The sequence below is a fragment of the Podarcis cretensis genome, assembly GCF_951804945.1.
Source record: "Podarcis cretensis genome assembly, chromosome: 1".
Taxonomy (NCBI): Eukaryota; Metazoa; Chordata; class Lepidosauria; order Squamata; family Lacertidae; genus Podarcis; species Podarcis cretensis.
The window spans coordinates 128,092,937-128,117,443 of NC_137170.1; the positions used below are offsets into that span (position 1 = coordinate 128,092,937).

A 24,507-nucleotide genomic window follows, 5' to 3' on the forward strand; every position below is an offset into this window, starting at 1 on the left:
ATTGGTTTAACTGCATTCAATATTTTTTCCACTGACGCAGCCAAATTAAGGTAATTGTGTTATTTTGCTACAGCCTATCTGCATTTAATTCTTTGCAGCTAGGTCCAAGGTCCTCTACTTGTACAAAAACATACAAACAAATAAATAAACATTTCTTTCTCTGAGAAGAAAAATCACATTACTGTGCACAGGGGAATTGCCGGCAGCACAGCTAATTGGAGCTATACATCTTCATCATGATAATTCTGGTGCCTTTTCACCAGTGTGTTCTGTTTTACCAGATACAGTGGTACCTTGGGTTACATACGCTTCAGGTTACATACGCTTCAGGTTACACACCCCACTAACCCAGAAATAGTGCTTCAGGTTAAGAACTTTGCTTCAGGATAAGAACAGAAATTGTGCTCCGGTGGTGCGGCAGCAGCGGGTGGCTCCATTAGCTAAAGTGGTGCTTCAGGTTAAGAACAGCTTCAGGTTAAGAACGGACCTCCGGAACGAATTAAGTACTTAACCTGAGGTACCACTGTACACTGCATGTGCCTATGGATGCAAGGCAGAGTTGGTTGCCCTATTCACAGATGCTCATATTCCCTACCTGGAGCGTGCCCATGGCAGCATACCTTTGCCCAGCAGATGCTGGGAATCTCAGGTGGGGAGGGTGGTGTTCTGTGAGAGCAGAGTGCTGGACTAGGTGGGCCTTTGGTTTGATCCAACATGGCTCAACTTATGGCAGAGGAAATACCGTATTTTTCCGTGTATAACACGCCCCCGTGTATAAGATGGGGAGACTCCAAATTAAGAAAATGGGGGGGGGATTGCCCAGAGTTGTTGAGCTTTTTTTGGGGGGGGGGATTGCAGAAAATCGCTCACCCATCTGACCTATTCTGACACTCACATGCGTCACAAGAGCCACCTATTGTCTGTCCCCTCAACGGCAGAAGCTGCCAGTCATCAGCCCAATTGCCGCAGCGATATCCAATCAACACCAGCCCTTGCCACAGCCACCAATAACATGCCCAATAGCGGCTGTCAATCTCCACCTTGTCTTATACACAGAAAAAATACGGTAACAAACAGGGGGTCTATAGGAGTACACATTGGACTGAGACCAATTTCCTCATACAGAGTGGTCCAACAGGTGCAGCCCTCTTATGAAGAACGTAACATATGAACTGATGGGCAGCCATAACTCCTTCGGCCGGATTATTTATTTACTTAATAAATTTGTTAGTCGCTTTATCTTCCCAAGGCAACCCAAAGTGGCAGACAGGCAGGCAGGCAAAAAACTCCACTTGGTACATTAAAACCAAGGGGGGGGGGGTTTACATTAAAAACCTCCCACCCACTTCTAAAAGGCCACAGATAAAGGCCAAAAGCTTGGTTTTAGAGAAAGTTTTTTGCCTGGTGCCTAAAGATATACAGTGGTGCCTCGCAAGACGAAAATAATCCATTCCGCGAGTCTCTTTGTCTAGCGGTTTTTTCGTCTTGCGAAGCATCCCTATTAGCGGCTTAGCGCCTTAGCGCTATTAGCGGCTTAGCGGCTTAGAAAAAGGGGGGGGGAAAGGAAAAAAACTCGCAAGACTCGCAAGACGTTTTCGTCTTGCGAAGCAAGCCCATAGGGAAATTCGTCTTGCGAAGCGCCTTGAAAAACGGAAAACACTTTCGTCTAGCGGGTTTTTCGTCTTGCGAGGCATTCGTCTTGCGGGGCACCACTGTATAATGACGATACCAGGCGAGCCTCCCTCGGAAGAGCATTCCACAAACGGGGGGCCACCGCAGAAAAGACCCTTTTTTGTATTGCCACCCTCCACACCTCTTGTGGAAGGAGAACATGAAGAAGGGTCTCAGATGATTTTTGCAGAGTCTGGGTTGGTTCATATGGGGAGAGGCAGTGCTTGAGGTATTGATGTCCTGAGCCATTTGAAGCTTTATAGGTCAAAAGCAGCACTTTGAATTGGATCCGGAAACTAACTGGCATCCACTGCAGTCAGTCATGGATTGGTGTTATATGCTCAAACCATATTGCCCCGGCAAGCATCCTGGCCACTGAATTCTGCACCAGCTGCAGTTTCCGAGCCATCTTCAAAGGCAGCCCCCTGTTGCAATAATCATTTGTATGGGAGTGTGGTTTCGCCCACTGTGCTCACCTAAATTGCCCCAAGGAGCCTGCCTCTTCCATGCAGTAGTGGCCCAGATACAGCTTTGAGGTGCATGCTTTAGTGAGTATGAACCAGAACTAAATGTTAAGCTACTGCTCATGGTTAACAGTAAGCATCTCCGGGATATCCTTCCTCAAATTCCCTTTGGAATATTCTCAGGAGGAGTTGAGAAGAGGCTTGGAGAAACATTGCCTGCCGTGGTTTTGTTTGTTTGTTGTTTTTGCCACTGTTCCATTGCTACCTCTTTGACCATGTGGGATGTGGGTGGTGCTGTGGTCTAAACCACTGAGCCTCTTGGCTTGCCGATCAGAAGGTTGGTGGTTCGAATCCGCACAATGGGGTGAGCTCCTGTTGCTCTGTCCCAGCTCCTGCCTACCTAGCAGTTTAAAAGCACACCGGTGCAAGTAGATAAATAGGTACCACTGCGACGGGAAGGTAAACGGCATTTCCGTGCGGTCTGGTTTCTGTCACGGTGTCCCGTTGTGTCAGAAGCGGTTTAGTCATGCTGGCTACATGACCTGGAAAGCTGTCTGTGGACAAACGCTGGATCCCTTGGCTTGAAAGTGAGATGAGCGCCACAACCCCATAATCACCTTTGGCTGGACTTAACCGTCCAGGGGTTCTTTACCTTTTTACCTTCATTGACCATGTGGAAACAGTATGATTCATGGATGCTTTGTTGCTATAATGAATTACTGTATTTTTCGCTCTATAAGACGCACCAGACCAAAAGACACACCTAGTTTTTGGAAAAGGAAAACAGGAAAAAATATATTCTGAATCTCAGAAACCAGAACAGCAAGATGGATCGCTGCGCAGTGAAAGCAGCAATCCCTCTTGCTGTTCTGGCTTCTGTGATAGCTACGCAGCCTGCATTCGCTCCATAAGACGCACACACATTTCCCCTTACTTTTTAGGAGGGAAAAAGTGAGTCTTATAGAGCAAAAAATACGGTATATATTTCTCTAATATGCAAGGCTGCATGCTTCCTCTGGTAAGAGCTCCATTGAATGCAGTGGAAATTGCTTCTGAGTAAATATGCATAGGACTGCATAACCATCCCTGTTTCGACACGCAGCCTGGGGAAAATGTCCTGATTACATCTTCCCTGAACTTTGACCAACTTTGCTGACTGGGTCTGGTGAGAGTTGTAGCCCCAAACATCTGGATGGCATGAGGAGGATGGTGTACATATACTGTGTATATAAATCCTCGTGGGGCACAGTGGACCCATAAATGTGGGTTGTTGTTGTTTAAATATGTAACTGCATTTCCCTCAATGTCTTGTTCTTTGTTCATGTGCCAAATACATTGTTAGGAATGGAACTGCATGAAGAGCTTCATGACCTGGGAACAAAGGAAGGCTTGAAAGGAAGGAAGCTCAGCAAAGCCATTGAGAGTTTTGCATGGGATATCACTGTGTTAAAGGTAAGTACAAAAGTGACACATTTCCTTCTCTAGAGAATCTAGGTCTGAAACTTCTGCTTACATCTAACAGGAAAAGAATATTGAATATTAACATGATGGCAGGAAAATGCTGATGTATGACAATCATAAAGAAGAGGAGCATTTCATTACATTAAGAGATTAAAGCAATCCTTAGTCAAATAAAATTTAATAAGATTGGTTGTAAGCATTTTATAGTCTGTGGAGTTCTTTGGTTTTTCTTTGGCTTCAGGGGACAGCCAAAAGTAGAGTTGTCCTTTCTGTGAGACAGAATTTATTCCAGTTGCTGGGGATTTCTGGTAGGTAGACTGCTGTTGTGTTCATGTCCTGATTACAAGCTTTCCTTAGGCTGGACTAGATGGGCCATTGGACTGAACCAGCTGGCTAATTTTATGTTCTTAAAATGACTACAGGTTATATCCAAAGTAGCACTATGTCATGGTCCTTTTGGCATAAGGTTTTCTACTAGCACAGTGCGACTTGTCGTTGCTCATCGAAAGAGTGCATGTTTTGCATGAAGAAAAGGTCCAGACTAAGGCTTTGTCCCTATGCACATTTAAAGGTAAAGGTAAAGGTACCCCTGCCCGTACGGGCCAGTCTTGACAGACTCTGGGGTTGTGCGCCCATCTCACTTAAGAGGCCAGGGGCCAGCGCTGTCCGGAGACACTTCCGGGTCACGTGGCCAGCGTGACATCGCTGCTCTGGCGAGCCAGAGCCGCACACGGAAACGCCGTTTACCTTCCCGCTGGTAAGCGGTCCCTATTTATCTACTTGCACCCGGAGGTGCTTTCGAACTGCTAGGTTGGCAGGCGCTGGGACCGAGCAACGGGAGCGCACCCCGCCGCAGGGATTCGAACCGCCGACCTTTCGATCGGCAAGCCCTAGGCACTGAGGCTTTAACCCACAGCGCCACCTGCGTCCCCTCTATGCACATTTACCTGATAATAAAACCAATTGAAAACCAGTGGGACTTACTTTTGAGTTGACATGACTAGGATTGTCCTGTAAGTTAGTTGTACTTTCGCTCTATTAAAGCCCAGTAGGGCTTAAGTTAGTCTCATGGTTCCATTGGTTTCAGTTGGATTAAATCTTGAGTAACTTAATCTAGATTCAGAGCATCATATTTAATTCTAGGTGTCTCCCAGTTAGAAATGTTCTCTGGGAGCAGGATTCGGAAAGATCTGTGCTTGTGAGAGCTGCTGTCAGTTGGTGTATAAGCCAACTTGGTTTCATTCAACATAAGGCGGTGTTGTATAAATGCCAGAGCATATTAAAATAATTTGATTAAGATTTTTAAAAACAACAACAAAGTAGCATTTTATTTCCAGAAATCTAGTGATAGATTTGGAAGTGAGTTGGGAACATAAAGTGTGTAGGCTGTCTTGTGGAAATGCCAACAAAGGGGATCTGAACATAGGGATGGATGCATCTGCCAATTTTGCTTTCTCTTGCTTTTTCATTTTTTCCAATCTTCACCAATTTCCTCATCGGTTTGCAGTTAACGCCCCCTCCCTAAAATAACCGTCCGCATGAAAATTCAGCATTTGAATCCACATTTATCCTAATGTACATATACTTGTATGCAATTTTGCAAAATATACATTTTTGCAAGCCGTTTCTCCTAATATAATGCCTATTTGCATGCTATTATACATTTCTGGTTGGAGAACAACATCGCAACATTCAGGGAAATTTCAATTCGAAAAGCTGTTGCATTTCGGTTTCCGTATTGTTTTGTGATGTTTGACTAAGGAAGATTCCATTAAAATGTGAACCAAACTAGACTCTCTCCCTCCCATCCCTATTTGAGGGTGCAAATGAATGTGGGGGTATCTTCTTATTCAGACTTAAATCCAGTTTAGCTAATAAGATTAATACATTGAATGATCTGGCCACATTCCACCATGTGGGAGATGTCAGATTCTAGGTAATCTCTACTGAGAACCAGGAACTGTTGACTCCACAGATAACAAATGTCTTCACTCATTGCAGGAGGCATCTTGTTGTTCAGTCCTGACTCATTATTTCATGAATTGCTTAAAGAACCATGCCTCTGCCCATATCGGCAGCCAGTTGTATCTTTTCTGTAGTGTTCCCTGAGCAAGATAAAGGTTTGCGAGATAGAAAGGTTGAATTTTGAAACTGTAGGATAAATAGAAGAAATTGCAAACTAGTCCCTGGTTCAACAATTAATGTTTTCAACTTTAATATAGAACTAGAAAAATTGAAGCAAGGCAAAAAGAACTATCTAGTTCTGTGAACCAGAAAAGTACCGTATATGGGCAGCTTCTAGTTCTAAACGAAAGGCAAGCAGAGATGGAGAGTATAGGACAAGCTATTCTATGGACAACCATTTTAGAGGAAGGATATATCCAATAGTTAATTTTTATTTTTTATTTTTAAAAAAGTTTCTCCCCTCTCTCAACAAGCCCATGTACTGTAGATGATTAGGATTGCATTCTAACACCCTGCAAACACAATTCTGCTGATAAAAAGAATGTGCGGTATGAAGAAATGCTTTATTTTGTCCGTCCTGAATCTATCAATGTCCATCTTCATTGGACGTCCCCGAGTTCTAGGGTTATGAGAGAGGGAGAAATACAATATCCTTTTTGAGGTCAGGTGACTCAAACTGTCCACAGCATGGGTAGGCAAACTAAGGCCCGGGGGCCGAATGCGGCACAATCACCTTCTAAATCCACCCGCGAACGCTCCTGGAATCAGCTTGTTTTTACAGATGTAGAATGTGCCCTTTTATTTAAAATGCATCTCTAGGTTATTTGTGGGGCACAGGAATTCGTTCATTATTTTTTAAAAAATATAGTCCGGCCCCCAACAAGGTCTGATGGACAGTGGACCCTGCTGGAAAAGTTTGCTGACCCCTGGTCCACAGTATTCCAAGTGTAACTGCACCATGTTGTTGTTTAGTCGTTTAGTCGTGTCCGACTCTTCGTGACCCCATGGACCAGAGCAGGCCAGGCACTCCTGTCTTCCACTTCCTCCCGCAGTTTAGTCAAACTCAAGCTAGTAGCTTCGAGAACACTGTCCAACCATCTCGTCCTCTGTCGTCCCCTTCTCCTTGTGCCCTCCATCTTTCCCAACATCAGGGTCTTTTCCAGGGAGTCTTCTCTTCTCACGAGGTAGCCAAAGTATTGGAGCCTCAGCTTCAGGATCTGTCCTTCCAGTGAGCACTCAGGTCTGATTTCCTTCAGAATGGATACGTTTGATCTTCTTGCAGTCCATGGGACTCTCAAGAGTCTCCTCCAGCACCAGAATTCAAAAGCATCAATTCTTTGGCGATCAGCCTTCTTTATGGTCCAGCTCTCACTTCCGTACATCACTCCTGGGAAAACCATAGCTTTAACTATACGGACCCTTGTTGGCAAGGTGATGTCTCTGCACCATAGATTTGTATAATGGCATTATGTCATTGGCAGTTTTATTTTCAATTGTTTCCTAATGCTGCTGTCAGGGAACTGCCATCAGTGCCGGAGGGAGAGAGCAAGCTCCAGAGGGATTCCGGAGAGCGTCCCGGGATGGGGAGAGGCAGCCCATCTTCTGGGGAAGAGAATCAGCGTAGCACCAGTGGAGAAGGGGGGCAGATGGGGGAATCGGCGAGGTGGTCCCATGACTCCTTGCTGGGGACCAGCGGGGAGAGTAAGGGTCCTCCGCTGCCTACGCCCTCCTTGCGCAGAAGGCTTCCGCGCAGGGAGAGTAGGAGGAGACTAGGCATCAAAGAGCTTCTTTGCTGGAAGAAGTTTAAGAAACTCCCACTGACGGATTCTGCCAGCGATTGAGACAGCCACGGGTGAGTGGCTGTCCGGACAGAAAAGGTTCACTCAGGCAACCCAGCCAGGTGTTGGCACCGGCTTACGCACGAGCAACCCCTAGAACCATTACAACTGCCCAGCATGCATGGCATGCATTGTCTTTTTCCACAGCTGCCATATATCATTGAGCTATCCATTGTGACCACAAGGTCAGGTTGCTGCCAATTCAGACCACCTGAGTGTAGATGTGAAATCAGGGTTTATTTGCCCAGTGTGCATACCTTTACACTTGATTGCATTGACTTATAAAGAAACCAGCTCTGTGGTATTGAAACAAGCAGATTACTTACAAACTCTTTTATTATTGCTCTTTGTCATTCCTGGCAGAGCAGGGTTGTGGCACCCAAACATCCACCTTTGGCAGTGATACTCCAATGGAGCAAAACACAGCTCACTGCGGAGATAAAAACTAGGATGTGTTTGTTTTCTTCATTTCGGAAATATTCCAGAACCGCAGTGAGTTATCTGTTCCCCCCGTCTTCATTTACACTATAGTTAGCTTCTCTCTGAAGTGCAATTTTTTTCTTTCTTTTAGGCAAAAAAAGGCCACAACTGACAATGTTATTTGAATTATTCATAAGCAGACAGATTCTAATGAAGAGCTCATTTCATACAAGCAGAAAGCTTTGCTGGTCCCGGTACTGTAATAAACTAAATTTTACAATAATAATCCAGAAGCCACCAGACATTATTATGTCCCGTCCCCCCCCCCCCCGCTCCATGGATGATTAAGACCTAGTGGTTTTTGACATAGGGAGGTGAACATGGATGACTGATAGTGTCTTGACCCTAGGGAATAGTCCCACTGCCTCTCCTGCCCGTGCCCCTCTGTCCCCAACACTAATGTTTTGCCTGAGGCCAATTAGGCTAGGCCAGATTCTGGTAGTGGATTTTAAATTGTCTCTTTTAAAGATTTGTAAAACCAAGTCAATTGTTATTAGATTTGTAGAGCCCTATTGTAGCCTTGTTTTCTGCTGACGCGCTTTATCAACGCCCCCATGAGAGTTGCTTTTTGCTTGTTGACAGCACTAGGTTTTGCATTTCTTATACGAGGCTAAAAATAGATATTTTCCTGCATGATCCTATTCATGTACAAGACAGTGTTCTTAATGGGCTTTGACTTGATTGTTATTTAGCAATGGAAACTTCTTAGTGAACTCTACCATAATTTCAGGGTAGCATCATTGTAATCCCAATCTTTCCCAGGTGGTAGTTAATCAACCCACTTTCCCCATGTCTCCTGGCTGCCAGCTTTTGTGTTGGAAAACAGCCACCCCAGGGGGTGATGTAGTAAGTGTTGTCAAGCAAGTAGGGTCTGCTTCCAGTTGTTTCAAAGAATGTGAGATCTTCAGGTCAGTGCCTCCCCACTCAATTTTTCAAAGCATTTTCTTTAAGCATCAATTTTATCATTAAGTTGTAAGCTGAATCCTTTTTTTTTTTTTGCAGAAATCTTTGTAATAAATACCTACTTTTTTTTGCAGAACCCTGCTTTAGAAAGTAGGTAGCTTTGGTCTTAGACATTGAGAGTTGTGATATTTGGAAATAAGATGATTGCATGATTCATTATACCAGTGATAAGAAAACTCTGGCTGGTGGGCCTAACTAGACCTTACAGACTTTGGAATTTGACCCAACAGGCTATTTTGGGCAAACCACAGCCACCTGTATGACAAATTGAGGTTGCACAATTAAAGTTGATTTGGAGTTCTTGTGCAACAAGGCTGCATCCAAAAATTTGACTTTTTATGATAACGAATGTGACAGGCAAATGCACTTGAAAGTGCCGGATAACATTTGCTGCATACAAAGTCATCTAATCTCTCTGCAAACAAATCAGACTAGAGTGCTCAATAAACAGGTCATCTACAAGTGACCTCAAGTTCATTCCCCACTTACTGGGTGACCTTGGGCTAGTCACCAAAATCTATCAAACCTATCTCATTAGGATTTTTCTGAGGACAAAATGAAGTTTTACCTTGAGCTCCTTGGAGGAAATATTGGATGTAAATCTAGCAAATAAAACAAAATAAACAAAAATTGATGCTAGGTAAACAACAACAGTAGCAGTTACATTTCATTTGCCCTGGCAATAAACAGTAATAATTATTATTTCATAAAACATTTAGGAAACACCTGAAGGCAGCCCTGTATAGGGAAGCTTTTTAAGGTTTAACGTTTTACTGTGTTTTTATATATTCTAGAGTGGCTGGGGCAACCCAGTCAGATGAGCGGGATACAAATAATAAATTATTATTGTTATTATTTTAAACTCCGTGTTTTCACAGGTTGCTTGTTTTCTGCTTTTAGAATTTTAATTAGACTTTTTTTTATTGGCAGCTGTGGGTTTTTTCTAGTGCTTTCTGCCTCTGTTGTTGGTATGATATATGTATTTGTCACTTTCACACTTAACCCTTTTAGACGTATACACTTAAACTATATTGGGCGTACTCTTAAACATGAAATGTGTGTGACCCTTAGGCTGTGCTCTTGGAAGCAAATTGCTCTTGAGATCCATAGGAGATAACTTCCAAGTTAAATGGGTTAAGGATTGGAATATAGGCAACATCTTTCTCAGAATCAGTTGCACTGTTGACTTTCCGGCGGTAACAAGGATTTATGTTAGCCATTAATTTCAGTAGCTATGACTTTGTACACAGAACACGAGCAGAGCTGTTGAGTGTAAAAGGAATACTGTTTACATAGAAAGTTCTCAGAGGGGTGCTTCAGATTATTTAATCTCCTAGTGGAAAATGAGGCAGCTGCAGCCTTCTTGATAGAAGAGGACTGCTTCCCTAAGAGCATGGGGCTGTCGTTTTTATACTTCCAGTCCTCTTGAATATACTACCTGTATATCTTGGGAGTACATCCCGCACATGGTTGTCCCTCTATTTGAAATGATGACATTTTTAACTAGGGCATGAACATCAAAGCTTTGCTCCTGCAGAGCACTAATTAAAGGAAGCAAGGCAAGGTGGCAGAAAGGAATGCTGTTCATTTACATCAGTTTAAAGGGTACATTTGGCATAGAAAAGCCTGCACAATCCAGGCTGCAAATATATAACTTTAAAGTATGTGGGAAATTCCTGGTGAAATCTCAGAATATGATGACCAGTATTATGCGGGACACTAGTGAGTAAGCTCCTTCACCCATCAACATGGCTGGCAAAGTAAATGGTGCAGAATGGACAGTCATACGGATTTGCCCAAATTGCATCATTTATATATTCGAGAAAAGACTTTTTTAAAAAAGTATTGTGATTTCTTCCTGAACGTGGAGTAGATGCAACTTTGATGAACAATATTTGATAACACTTCCAAGGTGCATGAGCAGTGAAGAACAAGAAACTGTTCTTCGTTAGATGTGCCTAATGCAGGGGTCAGCAAACTTACTGCACCTCGGGCCGGTGTCTCCAGCAGTGAGGGCGGGGGAGTGCGTGCCCATACGCGTGCGTACACGCTATTTCTGGCGCACTTCCAGGTCAGAGGAGCACCGGAAATAGCTTGTGCGCATGTGCATGGGCCTCCTCTGACCTGGATGTGCACAGGAAATAATGCTTGTGCATGCACAAATAATGCATGCGCATGCGCACAAGCTATTTCCAGTGCTCCTCCGACCTGGAAGTGGGCAGCCGCGTAGTGCAGCGCTGGTAAGAGTGGGCGGCAGCGGGGGTTGTTGCGGGCCGGATAAATGAGTCCTTCGGGCCTTATCCAGCCCGCGGGACTAATGTTATTTCAGCCCCTTCTAAATATGAAAAGCTACCTCTCGGTGCACAAAGAGAATAGGAGCGCCAGTGGGGTGTGTGTATACACAATCCATTTCCCAATCTAAATTACCTACCTGGTGGCTCCTGAACCGCAGGGGAGTCCAAATGTGCATTTGCTAGTACAGTCGTACCTTGGTTCTCGAACGTAATCCATTCCCGAAGCCCGTTTGACTTCCGAAAACGTTCGCAATCCAAGGCGCGGCTTCCAATTGGCTGCGGGAGCTTCCTGCACTGAATCGGAAGCCTTGGAAGCCGCAGAGGACATTTGGCTTCCAAAAAAGGTTTGCAAACTGAAACACTCACTTCCGGATTTGCGGCGTTCGGGAGCCAAAATGTTCAAGAACTAAGCTGTTCAAAAACCAAGATGTGACTGTACTGTATCTCAGAGTCCAGAGGTGGAGTGATTTGGAACAAGGAAACAGGAGGCATGGAATTCTTGAAGCCCCTACCCGCAACATATGATCTTCCGTATCAGGTTACTCCTCCAAAGGCAGCTTTTCCTGTTTAAAAGGGTTGCCAAGGTAATGTTATCCGAATCTGTCCCTTTTTGTACAGCTTTATCTTTACAGTATATTTGTGGTCATTTGGCGCTTATAAATATCCTGTTGTCCATTAGTAATGGTCTTATCTCTGAAGAGCTGGGTTTAATCACACAGATGTATTATTGCAAAAACATGTAATGCAATTTTAAATTTCATGATGATTTGCCTTAAAAGCTAAAAATACTTCTCTGGGAGTACTGGTTTTATCTTCTCATCTCTGATGGTCCTTCTTTTCTCCAGTTAGAAACGAAATTAACTTAACATGAATTACTGTACTTTTAAATAGATCCTTTAAAAAAAAACCAATGGATGTTCTGAGATCCCATGCTAGCATAAACAGTACTGAATAAACAAATGTATTTTTATGCTGGCGTGGCTTCCTGAGCAGGCCTTAAAAATAAGAGCCATCATGCTGCCCCAATAAAATAACATCTTGGGTTTAAATAAAATCAATACTGTGTTAAATTGATGGGAGACTTCCTTCTTTGTGCAAGGACACTTTCTCTGGAAATCATTTGACAGCCTGGAAATCATTTCACATGAATGCAGTAGGTAGGTTGTAGGTAAGTAGGTAAGGTGGCAAAATGTTCCTGGACTGTATTAGGAACATTTGGCAGATGGGAATCGAGTTGTCACGTGACTGAATAATGCCCATGTAAAACAAAATTATGTGCACAACAAAATTACATGCCCTTAGAAAACTAGTATCTCAGGAAGACAGGTGGGCTGGAACATTTCTTCCCAACTACAAGCTTTCCATGTCAAGGAGCTTTTTGTATCACCAAGCATTTGGTAATAAGACATGTGGGATATAAACCTTGTAAATAAGTAAGATTCTCCCATCTGTAGTTGTAGAGTCCTGTAGAAGTTTTGCTACCTCCACTCTGCTGTTTGTATAAACTTGACTTTAGTTTCCTGGATATGAAAGTGGACTGTGTTCACAAAACTGCTATGACTGACTGCTTGATGTACTCTAGACTCCCCACCCCCCTGAAATCACTGGTCTAGTCCAGCCTCTTTTGTACTGGCTAAAACAAGGTGCTTTCAGGCATCTCTTTGTGAAGCCCTAGAGCTAGACTATAAAGAAGGCTGATCGCTGAAGAATTGATGCTTTTGAATTCTGGCGCTGGAGGAGACTCTTGAGAGTCCCATGGACTGCAAGAAGATCAAACCTATCCATTCTTAAAGAAATCAGCCCTGAGTGCTCACTGGAAGGACAGATCGTGAAGCTGAGGCTCTAATACTTTGGCCACCTCATGAGAAGAGAAGACTCCCTGGAAAAGACCCTGATGTTGGGAAAGATGGAGAGCACAAGGAGAAGGGGACGACAGAGGACGAGATGGTGGGACAGTGTTCTCAAAGCTACCAGCATGAGTTTGACCAAACTGCGGGAGGCAGTGGAAGACAGGAGGGCCTGGCCTGCTCTAGTCCATGGGGTGACAAAGAGTCGGACACGACTAAACAACAACAACAAGATAATGCAACCACAATACTTCATCTCCTGACAATCACTTGAATCTATCTTCAAACATAACATAGGAGTGTCCTGATGTTTACTGATACAACCAGAAGAGATCTCCCATGCTTGACCTCCCAAGAACTGTATGTTGAGCTGTTTGCTGCACGAGAATTGCTTTGCACCAAGAAGGAAATGTCCCTGTAATTGGGTTAGATATCACGAGTACTCACTTCAAAGTCATAGCAGTCACTTTAGAAGTGTAGAGAAGGAAAGCTTCCTAACTGTTTACCCAACAAGGAGAAAACATAAGAGGAAAGAGTGTAATACTGCAGCGTGTATTACCAGATTGGCCAGGACCGTACAAGATTTGCCTGAATTCCACAGGTACCAAACAACTTTCCCGCTGCCCATACCAACCTATATCTTCACTGTGCAGGGATAATTTTTCATCTTTGAGCCTTGATCCTGGACAAAACCTTTATTTTTGTTTGCTTCTTATTGCTTCCTGACCATTTGGGATGCTTAGCTGTGGCATGTGAGTGGCAGGTGGGGATTGGGAGAGCCTCTAGTTTACACAGATAAAACAAAAGCCTTGTAATATTGTATTGAATTCGGATGGCTCAAAACCAAAGAGCAGCTGTTTTACTGCTGCTGTTTCTCCAGCTACGGTGAGACTGACAGCTTTTATGAGCTCTTAAGGTAGAAGGTGTTGAAGAGGATTTGTACCAGAGCTGTCAGAGTCGCTAAACTGATCAAAGGATTACAGTGCTCTCAATAAAAAGGAGGCTTTACAGTAAAAACAATGCTAGAAAACGCCAGTCATTTGAATTTGTATCCTTGACAGCTTACAGCTAGCTTTAAATAGGTCAAGTGAACCAGAGAATGTCAAGAAGAGCATAGAGCAGTAAAGCCTCTGTTCATTCCTCCTACTAATAGTTTTTGTTTTGCTTTGCTTTTTAAAGAAGCGCTGCTTGCCCAAACTTCACAGAGAGGCAATCCCTGAAGGCTTTGATTTATTTTTAGACAACAATAGGAAAAAGGTGACAACTCCTACATCAGATGTGCTGTGAGAGAGTCATCTGAGTGTATAACAGAGAAGCATCAGACACACTGATCCCAGGAGGGGCTGGCACAGAATCGCAGGCTAGGCTGTCATATTCTCATCTTTAGGTTCATCGTCCAATTCTCTGCTGAGAGCGGAGATAGTTGTTTCTGGATTCACATTATTGGATGGATAAAACCTTGAAAGTTGTGTATACAGGCACAAGAGCAGGTCTCTTTCTGTCTAAGGCAGCCTTTCTCCATCCGGTGCCCTTCAGGTTATTATGGACTACAACTTCCAGTATACATGGCCACTAGCCCAACTGCCTGGGGTGATGGGACCTGAAGGCCAAAATATTTGGTGGTACCAGATTGAAGACGGGACAAGGTTTGTTCCAGAATGAGAAAAGAGAGGCAGACAAAACAAACAAACTCCTTTGCATTTCACACCATCTTTCCCCCCTATGTTTTGCATGTTACACCTGTGGGAATCTGGGTAACATCAAGGAGTTGAGGTCAATCCCAGCTTCTAGATGAATGTTGTATATGCTGCTGTTAGTGATCTCAACGCTCTGAGTGCTGTCTTTGTGTAGCCAAAATGACACCATCCATGATAAGAGGGGAGGTATCAGCAGACTCAGAGTTCCTCTGAGGTTTGGAGAAGTACAAAAAACATTGTAGGCATTGAATGCAGCGTCAGGATTGGCAAAAGGAACAGGTGTGATGAAATAGCATGGAGCACCTGGAATCCCAAACAGAAGTACCACATCATTATCTTGCAGACCCCACTGGTACCTGTATAATATATGTTCTTGTTATCGTCACATTTCACATTTAAAACCTCTGTCAGTATTCAGCTAAAATAATCTGCAAGCTGAACCTTAGTTAAAGTTTTGTGCCTTGCTGATGTGGTTATATCAGCTTTTCTATGTTGTTGTAATGATGAACTTGGAAAGGACTATATTAGAGAAACAGCAGGATTCAGTTATTGAGTCCAGTGGAGATCTTGAGGATTAAGACATATTGTAGACATCAAATTCACTTCTACTTTTCTCGAGAAACAGATATTCCAATATCACAATTTTTGAGGTACAGATTGTCATTTTTAGTTACATTTGACAGGCTAATACACAATAATTTAGCTTGCATAACAAGGTGATGGGGGAAAAAATCATTTGCAGTTAAGCCAGTTCTCATTTTGGCTGTAAAAATCTTGCTTGACATAGCAAAACAAGAATCTTGCACTGTACCACTGATCTCTAAGAACTCACCTTAGGTTCTGGCACAGAATTTTGTTTAAAGCACAGTGGCATAATATAGCATGATGTTTTAATTGGCTTTTATTACTGAGGTCCAAAATCTTTGGTGGTCATCCAAGCCATCTTACATTACTCTGAAGTGAGAATAAATTGGTAGGAGGTTGTTATTGATGGCTGCTCTGAATTTTGGCTAATAAGTCAAACTAGGAGAAGCTAAATATTAGCTAGGTAGAGGTTGGGTGGTTAACTGTCCACTTTTAAGATACGGAGCTAAGGTTCTATCCAGTGATACCTTTGGACTAATAGAACATCCTTCTATTCATGTAAGGTGTTGCATCCAATATTTGCTGATTATTTAATGCAGTTCTATGCACCATATTCTACGAGCTCCTGCAGGGTCTTCCAACATTTTGGAGCAACCTTTAGTCTAGCTTGATGATTTCTACATGTTAATACCAAAACTTTCCATTTCTTTTATCTTTTTTAAAAAATATATATATACAGGCTGAGGACTTATCTTCTCTAGGCTTATATTTCTGATTTTACCCTCACCATCTATCAGGCATCTGGTCATTTGGATTTGTTTGTTTGTGTACCAAAATTGTGACCAAAATTTTGCCTTGGTGATACATACATCCCGTTTGGGATGTATCTTTCATTGGCTGCTCTGTGACTTTGAGATATTCAGTTTACAGGTGATTATCTTCCCATAGGGATGTGGGTGGCGCTGTGGTCTAAACCACTGAACCTCTTGGGCTTGCCGATCAGAAGGTCAGCGGTTCAAATCCCTGTGACGGGGTGAGCTCCCATTGCTCTGTCCCAAGATGTTTTTAGACTGCCTTCTTCCAACATCTGGAAAAAGAAGCTGAGATACACCATGTCTTAATTAACTGAAGGTGTTGCAGCAGGCAAGACAGCTGCGCTCTCTCTCTCTGCCTCTTCAGTTGCTCGGATTTTGCCTTGGGCCTTGAAACAGCCAGTTAGCAGTACAGCGAATTCTCTCCAGACTATTATGGAATTAGCCAAACTAATCTTCTCTGCTTTAATAGGCCTGTTTAATCATAATCCACAGTCCAGGCCTTTCAGAACTGAGGAAAGCATAAAGCCTCATAATTAACTTGTTTAAGATTCTTTTGTTGTAGGATGTCTGATTTTGCACTTTAAATAAAGTGAAGGGGCTATTTAATATACAGCTCTCAGTGAAAGCTTATGTTTAGGCACTGAAAGTCTTTGCCATGTTTAACAATGTTAAGGACTGTATAGATACAATAACATGTGGCAACCATTGATTCAGGAAATTGTGGGAAAAAGCCTTTTACTTGTGATGCAGTTCCAAATATGTTCAGATGTTCAATGTCAAGGAAATAAAATCTGACGGGTAATCGACATTTATGTAGATTACAGGTTGGTTTCATCTTGCTAGCTGTTTTGTACCTTTAGCTTTGTGACAGCTTCATAATAGTTATTGTCTAAGCGCTTATCAAAATTGTGTAAATACATATTCCAGTGTGGAGAATAGTTAAGCAGGAATTCACTTCACCCCTTGAGTGCCAGAGTTCATGTCTTAAACATGCAAATAGAACCCCTGTGGCTCAGATCAGTGGGCTGGAAGCTGTTAAAGGAGTCAGATGCTATGAAATGACCTCTAGCCTATGGCTGCTAAGACTTTTCCTTGATTATCTGAATGGTTTCTCTGTTGCCCCTCACTGATGGCCCACAGGTTAAATCCCATGTGTTGTCTCTCTTGTTCACAGCCTGCTTTTGTTTTGACAGGGGATACTAATGAATGAGTCCTATCTCACGTGGGAGGGATGGAAAAATGGGTGGGGGGTGTTAATTCCAGCTGTTGGGTGCTATAAGCCCTGCCTCTGGCAACTCATTTCCCCTGTTCTTGAAATATAAGCAACCCTCTTAAACCCCTACTCTTTCACTGTCTCTGTTCTTTTCTCCTGTTGTCACTTTTGAAAAGCATACAAATCTGCTACAGATAATAAAAATCTTTAGAAATACCGTATTTTTCGCTTTATAGGACGCACCGGACGATAAGACGCACCTAGTTTGGGGGGGAAGAAACCGGAAGAAAAAAATTCTGAACCCCAGAAGCCAGAACAGCAAGAGGGATCTGGCTTCTGGGATAGCCTCTTGCTGTTCTGGCTTCGGGGACAGCCAGTGAAGCCTCCACAGGTTCTCCGACACTTTAACACTACCTACTGGTCAGTCCAGTGACAGAGCCGCCAGTGGCACTCCAGCCATTGGGAGGCAAAGAAAATGAGAGGTCTCTCCCTCCTATTCCTTCCTGGCACCTGGCATGCTACACCAGTGTGCCAGGACAAAAGGTTACAGGGGTCCGTGGGAAAGTGATTTCCCCAGGGCTACTTCAGTACCGCCTTCCTTATCTCTCGTAGTGCCTGGAGCATCCGTCTTATTGCTGCCAGGCGGGTGGTCAGGAAAAAGTGTTTTAAAAGGGGTTGGTGGGAAATTGGTGAGGGAGGGAGGCTGAGTGAGTGGGTGGGAGGGAGGGAGGGAGGGGGTAAACCAAGAATTCTGATTTAGATGGTAATCTGAGCTGGAGAATAATCCAGGGCCCTTAATGTTCATTGAAACAAACATTACTAGCAACTCTATCTGGTACTCCTTTGTGGTGTGCTTACTATATATGCAGATGGTTGCTTTGGCAAGTTCCTTGAAGGAAAGTCTGGAAGAGCATGAGTCATCATTAGGCAAAGCAGTGGCTCACCAGGGAGCAAATAAATGCCAAACGCAACCTCCTGAACAGTATCTCAACTGAAGTAATCATTGGTGATGGGCTCAGAAATATCACCCGTGATTCCTCTTCTATCCCTAGCTTTACATATCCCCACAAATGTGCATATGTAAGTGGCTGATTGTCATTCTGTGCCTGCAGAAGCACAGATCTGTGAGTCAGCTGCACATCAGATGTGCCCTCAATGCAGGTGAAACCAACCTGTGTGATTTGTGTGGTACCCTGGTGCTCTCATGATCACATAGTAGAATGAAGGCACGTGTTTCATTTCTGCTTTTCAGCCCTTAGTGGGGCCATAGCTCACCAGATGCCCTCAGCAAAACCATGTTGCTTACATTTATAGATGGCGGTGACTTCAATATCTTCTTCTTTGAAAAAATAGCCCTCCTTCTTCCTAGTAACAGTGACATCATCCTCCACCCAATCAGATTTGACTACAGTGATCTCGTTTCCCCTCAGTTTTGTCGTCATGTAACCCAATAGGATTGGCTGTGCAATGATGTCACTGTGACTAGGAGGGTTAGTTTTCAAACCAAAATGGTGCTGAAATAAAATGATGTATGGATGTTTGCTGAGCCTTCTGGACTGGAACCATGGAGAAGTTGCTAGTGAAGTCCAGTTACTTTGAGCTACCTGATCAGGTATCGCCCACCTACCTAAATGTGTGTTGGAGGATGTTCCCTCTGGAGATAACTGTTGGGAAGATGGCCTTCTTTAAAAATTGATGAAAGGGGGAGTGCATTTTGTTGAAGGCAATGGTGTTTGCCAAATGTTCCCACCTTTTATAAAAGCCCTTTATTATTTTATTAAAATAAAATAATAATAATAATAATAATAATTTATTATATATACCCCTCCCATCTGGCTGGGTTTCCCCAGCCACTCTGGGCGGCTCACAGTCGAATATTAAAAACACAATACAGCATTAAACATCCTACTGTATCATCCTACCAGACACTGTCTTTAACCTTTTCTTACGGTTTGATACTTATTTCTAGACTCTATGATAACATCAATAGCTAAAGAAGCAGGAGCCTTCGAAGGCTAGGATAGAGGAATGTGATTTTTCTTTGTCTGACAGAAATAACAAGTTCTTTATGTGTGTGTGTGTGCCAAGAAAATGGTTCTGTGCTCTCAGGTTATTGCAGTGACTTATTTCCAGGGGTTATTTTGGTTTAACCAGATTTTTGGAACTAACCCCACATTCTTTCTAGTATTTGGTTTTCTTAAGGTGTTGACATAATTTTGCTGGCACCTCCCCCTTTTAAGTAGATTATATTCACAACCAATTTTCTCAAAGCAAACAGATGGCTTCTCTACAAGAGCATGTCCGCGGAAATTATCCCTTGCAGAAGTATAACAGTATTGCCACAAGAGACCTATGTTTGTCATTCATTTTCTTGTGAGATGTTACTCAGAACCATTATTTGCTTTCTCGCCTTGCTCACATGAAGCAGGTGTGTGTGTGTGTGTGTGTGTGTGTGTGTGTGTGTGTTTTCCTCAAAGGCCAACAAAACTTTAAAGAAAAGTGGGGAGTGGGGATGTACGTATCAAATTGCAATATACATTGTCATTGCAATTTGAATTGGGGAATGTTTTTCTTTCTCCTAGAATTAAAATGCATAAAACTAAAAGCAGGATGTTGGAGGATTTAGGACAGACCAAAAAAGTGCTTCTTCACACAGTGCATAGCTGAACTATGGCATTCGCTCTCACAAGAGGCAGAGATGCCCACAAACTTGGATGGCTTATTTACGGAGGATATGGCTACTATTCTTGAGGGTTATGTTCTGCCTCCACTCAATGAGTCAGTATACCTCTGAATACCAGTTGTTGAAAATAGCAGGAGAGGAGAATGTTTGCAGGATTCATGCAGCCATCTGTCTGATCTAGCATGGCTCTTCTTATGTTCTTGATGTTTTATTTTTTAATTGCTGAAGCGGTAGGTAGTAGTAGTAGTAGTAGTAGTAATAATAATAATAATAATAATAATAATAATAATAATAATAATATGTATGCTAAGGTAAAGTGTATGCACTACTTGGCTGGAGAACTGCATTGCAAAATTTGGAGAAGTGCAACTTTTGAAGAATGGCTGTCCTTCAGTTCACAAACTGTTTTATAAAGTGCAAATTAGGTAGATATATGAATGTGAGCTGAATCCAATTTTTCTCCCATCCCCAGGCCAAATCTGTAGAAAACAGACTACAAAGCAATATTAACTTAAGCAGGAAAACGCTTGCCAAATTTCCTTCAAAAATTCTATACATGCCACTCTAAGAACAAGTGACTTAAATAAAAGAAAATCTATGTAATGGCAATGTGAAGGATTATATGTTTTAGAGTTGTGGTGAACAGTATAGCCCTGATAATTTTTTAGTGCTCAAATGGAATTGCTTTACATCCCTCTGTCGTGACTGAACTCTGAGAACAGTCTTGTTAGAGCCATCAGTTGACAAGAAATCACTGCATTTCATCAATGATGCAATGCCAATCCATCTGTCTACCCATGGTATTTAGCTTTGATCAACATGGGAGTATATGAATGATTCACAAACATTTATGATTGCCAGTTAGTTTATTGCATGATCCCCAGGTAATCCAGCGATACAATCTGTTGCTGGCAGCTTCAAAACAGGAAATCGTAGGGTGATTTTCTGGGATGATCATTCAATACAACAATAACAAATGCAAGATGAGTGGCCCTTACAACTTTCATACCTGCTCCTGGGTCTCAATGAAAGATTTGGATTCTATCCATCCTAGAGACTATTTTATCTCTATCTCTATCTCTATCTCTATCTCTATCTCTATCTCTATCTCTATCTCTATCTCTATCTCTATCTCTATCTCTATCTCTATCTCTATCATCTCTATCTCTATCATCTCTATCTCTATCTCTATCTCTCCATCCATCCACACACATACACATATTCACATATGCTTATCTGCGCTTTCTCCATAACTGAAGCAGATCTGCAGATCATAATGTCTGATTGTCTCTTACATGAGTATTTTCACTTCATGTCCATGTATTTAGTGTACATGGATGGAACAGAAACACTGTGTGCAGTTACACTGTGTTATAAGCTACCTATAGGTTTTGTGTTCATTCCTACATGCCAATGCTCTCTTTGTAGGAGTCGTGAAGCAGTTGACCAATTAAAGCTGTGATTATATTTAAAAGAAGTCTGGCAGAAAGGGCTGGATGGGCACAGAAATCACACTAGAGCCGTCCTGTTGAACAGGGGCTCCTTTGTATCACTAAGTTGTTTAGCAGAATGACTGAATGACCCCGGACGTTATCAGTTTCTGATGCAATCTTAGCTCACGCTGGTATATCTAGTTGCTATTGTTCCCAAGCATTGTTTACTGGTTCTGAACCTTGCCAGCTACCATTGTCTCTCTCAACTTGTTTGCCAGGACTGGAGTAATGGGGTGAATACAGAATCACATGGCATGTGTCAGTGCATCATCGAGTCACAACGGTTCTCACTAAGTGCCAAAATTTGCTAAAATGGGGGGATTGTGCATGAGCTGAGTGATGGCAGATGTCTACAGGTTTGCACTGAATGTGGCAAAAATGTATTTCTCACGCTTCTTGAGATTGTTCCCTTTGGTCATTTGCAGGTTCATATTCTACACCACGCTGGGATCATTCTCTGTGGGGAGAAAAAGGTGAATTGTAATGATTGTAACCAAATATGGTGGTCACAGTGCACAGATGCACAGTAGCAACAGGATATTTCCTCTCTTGTGTTCCGGTTCTATCCTTTGCGGAGAATGTGGTGATGGGCTGAAATTTCTAGGCTATGCGAATACTGGCATCATTGCTTCCTTGCCTGCTCCACATCACTGGCTATGCAGGTGTGGGCATGGAGTTTTCTGTGGGCATGGAGCTTCTGTTTTTGGAAGCAATCCTGTGTTTCCTGGAAAGGCGTAAGCCCTAACCTTCATTTATTTGATTTGTTCTCTTCTGCCCTTCAGCTAGAACGCGAAGCTTACAGTTACGTCTGTGGGAGTTGTGCTTGACAGATTTGTCCATTCTATTTTTATGGCTAGTGTTTTTAAGGACCTGCATGCCTTTGATCCTCGGTGGCTGCAGTGCTCTTCTAAAATGTCCCCAAAGAGGAGCTTTTCTGTAGGGATGCTTACAGATTCCCCCCCCCCTCATGTGAATTTTTCACACAGTTTTGTGGTTCCTGGTGACTTGGTCTTGTCTCCAAAGCAGCAGCATCACTCTCATGATCTGTCCAACAAATGCCAAAAATTGAATCTAAAAGCTGGCGGAACTCTGTCAAAGTGCTGGGATCTGGTTTTGAGTTCCAGACTTAAGTTCAGATGGCTGTGCATGCACAGTTTGCCATAGTTTGGTTTGCATTTTCCTGCCTTATAAGATTGCTGACATGCACATATTCATTGATTAAATAATCACAGCACAGAAATTAATTCTTTCTGGTTCACAAGACCTTCTCCTTCATGTGCTGAATATAGCAGAGTAACTCCCACTGGAGATACATCAAGCGTTTGTGTGAAGGGACCCCATCTGAGGCCCTTTACATGACCACCAAAGCACTTACATGTGCTTTCTCTGTGTGGAGTTTGGGGTGGTGATGGTGAACCTTTCTGATGTGATTGCAACATTGCATGGATTGGGTTTTATTAGTTTTGCACTGTGATTTAGTTTATTAATGTGTTTATTCCTTGGTACTCGCCAGTAACCTGTACTACAGTAAACTATATGTGCCAGTTCCAAAATTAATTTTGGAAACTTTGCAAGCTGAACTAGAAGGCAAGGGGAATTAGGAATGCAGGACAGAGTGAGCCTACAAACAGAATGGAACGGGGAAAATATGTTCATTTGCTAACCCCCCACCCCAATAAGCCCTTTAGTTGAAATGTTGGGGGGGGGGAATCTGATGATTTTGGATCCACTCTTGATTTTATATAAAACTATTGAATAATTATACCATGGATACTATTACAACTAAAACATTAACAAGAATAGAGGATGTAAATGTTCGTTCTGATGCTGGCTCAGTGTTTCAGCTGATTAACAAATGTCTACTCTGGTTTGATTCTTACGTTCTCCAAAGGTGTCCCCCCCCCCCTTTAAGCATTTGCTCTCAGCAGCATTGTCCAGACAGGAGTCAGCTTCATCAGTCCAAAGCATGGGTGTACATGATTAAGAACTGTTATTTTCAATAGGATTTAAGGCACCTTTTTGCTAGCTGGATTTTGTCCATTTTCTCTAGTGCCAGGAGATGGGTTAAAGAGGCGTTAATAACTCACTTGAATTGCTAACAGCTCATAATGTATTAAATCGGAGAGACCAGCTGCATCCACTATCATTCACTCTTGGGTGAGACTAGTTGTCTGTGCATGTTATGCTGTGACAAAGTGTATGTGTTTGTGTGTGTGTGTGTGCGTGTGTGTGAGAGAGAGAGAGAGAGAGAGAGAGAGAGAGAGAGAGAGAGAGAGAAAGAAAGAGAGAAAGGAAAGACAGCCCTTCTTTCACTTTGTAAGGACTTGCATTATTCACGACTCATCTTCTTTCTGTGTGCTTGTTGTGTATTCGTAGGGACAAGGTGATCTACTGAAGAACGCCAAGAACGAAGCCATAGAGAACATGAAGCAGGTCCAACTGGCTTGTTTGTCATGTGGACTCAGCAGAACCGGGATTTTGGATGCCAAGTCCAAACGGTGCCTGGAGGCAATAGAAGAAAAGGAGACTGGCGATGAGAATGGGAGGCTGTGAAAGAAGACCATCGCTGTCTGGCATGGCATATATTTCAATAGCCCGAAATTATTTTTTTAACACATTTAAAAAGAGAAAGAGAAAAGACCGCACTAGATTGCCCTCTACCGGATATCAGAAGTATTAAAATCCTCACAATGCCAGTGTTTTATCTGAGTTCATTTATCCAAGTTTAAACTCTTGAAGTAGTGATATTTCTAATAAAGCCAAGCTGTGTGTGTGTGTGTGTGTTTGTGTGGGGAGATCTAGTAAATGCTCTGTCATGAAGTTACATTGTTAGCCCTTTTCCTTATTTATTTTGGCATCTTTGATCAGAGTTTTATCCAGTGCTTTTTTTTCTTTAAAAAATGTTTAGGGGTACTCTCATTTTCCTACTCATATTGAAATACTGCCCCTCAATGAGGACAAACTTAGATTCACAAAATGTTTAGAGGTATGCGTACCCCTGCGTCCCCCCAGAAAAAAAGCACTGGTTTTATCATTCT

General features: G+C 42.7%; 1 protein-coding gene across 1 annotated transcript in view; it reads left to right on the forward strand.

The window, feature by feature from the left end:
• PLCL1 (phospholipase C like 1 (inactive)) overlaps nt 1–24,165 on the forward strand; it is a 190,479-nt gene extending 166,314 nt beyond the window's left edge. The window contains exons 5-6 of the mRNA XM_079976956.1: nt 3,478–3,587; nt 23,846–24,165. Of these exons, the coding sequence (XP_079833082.1) occupies nt 3,478–3,587; nt 23,846–24,022 (287 nt within the window). The 3' untranslated portion in view covers nt 24,023–24,165. The remainder of the gene's footprint in view (nt 1–3,477; nt 3,588–23,845) is intronic.
• Nucleotides 24,166–24,507: the final 342 nt, after the last annotated feature.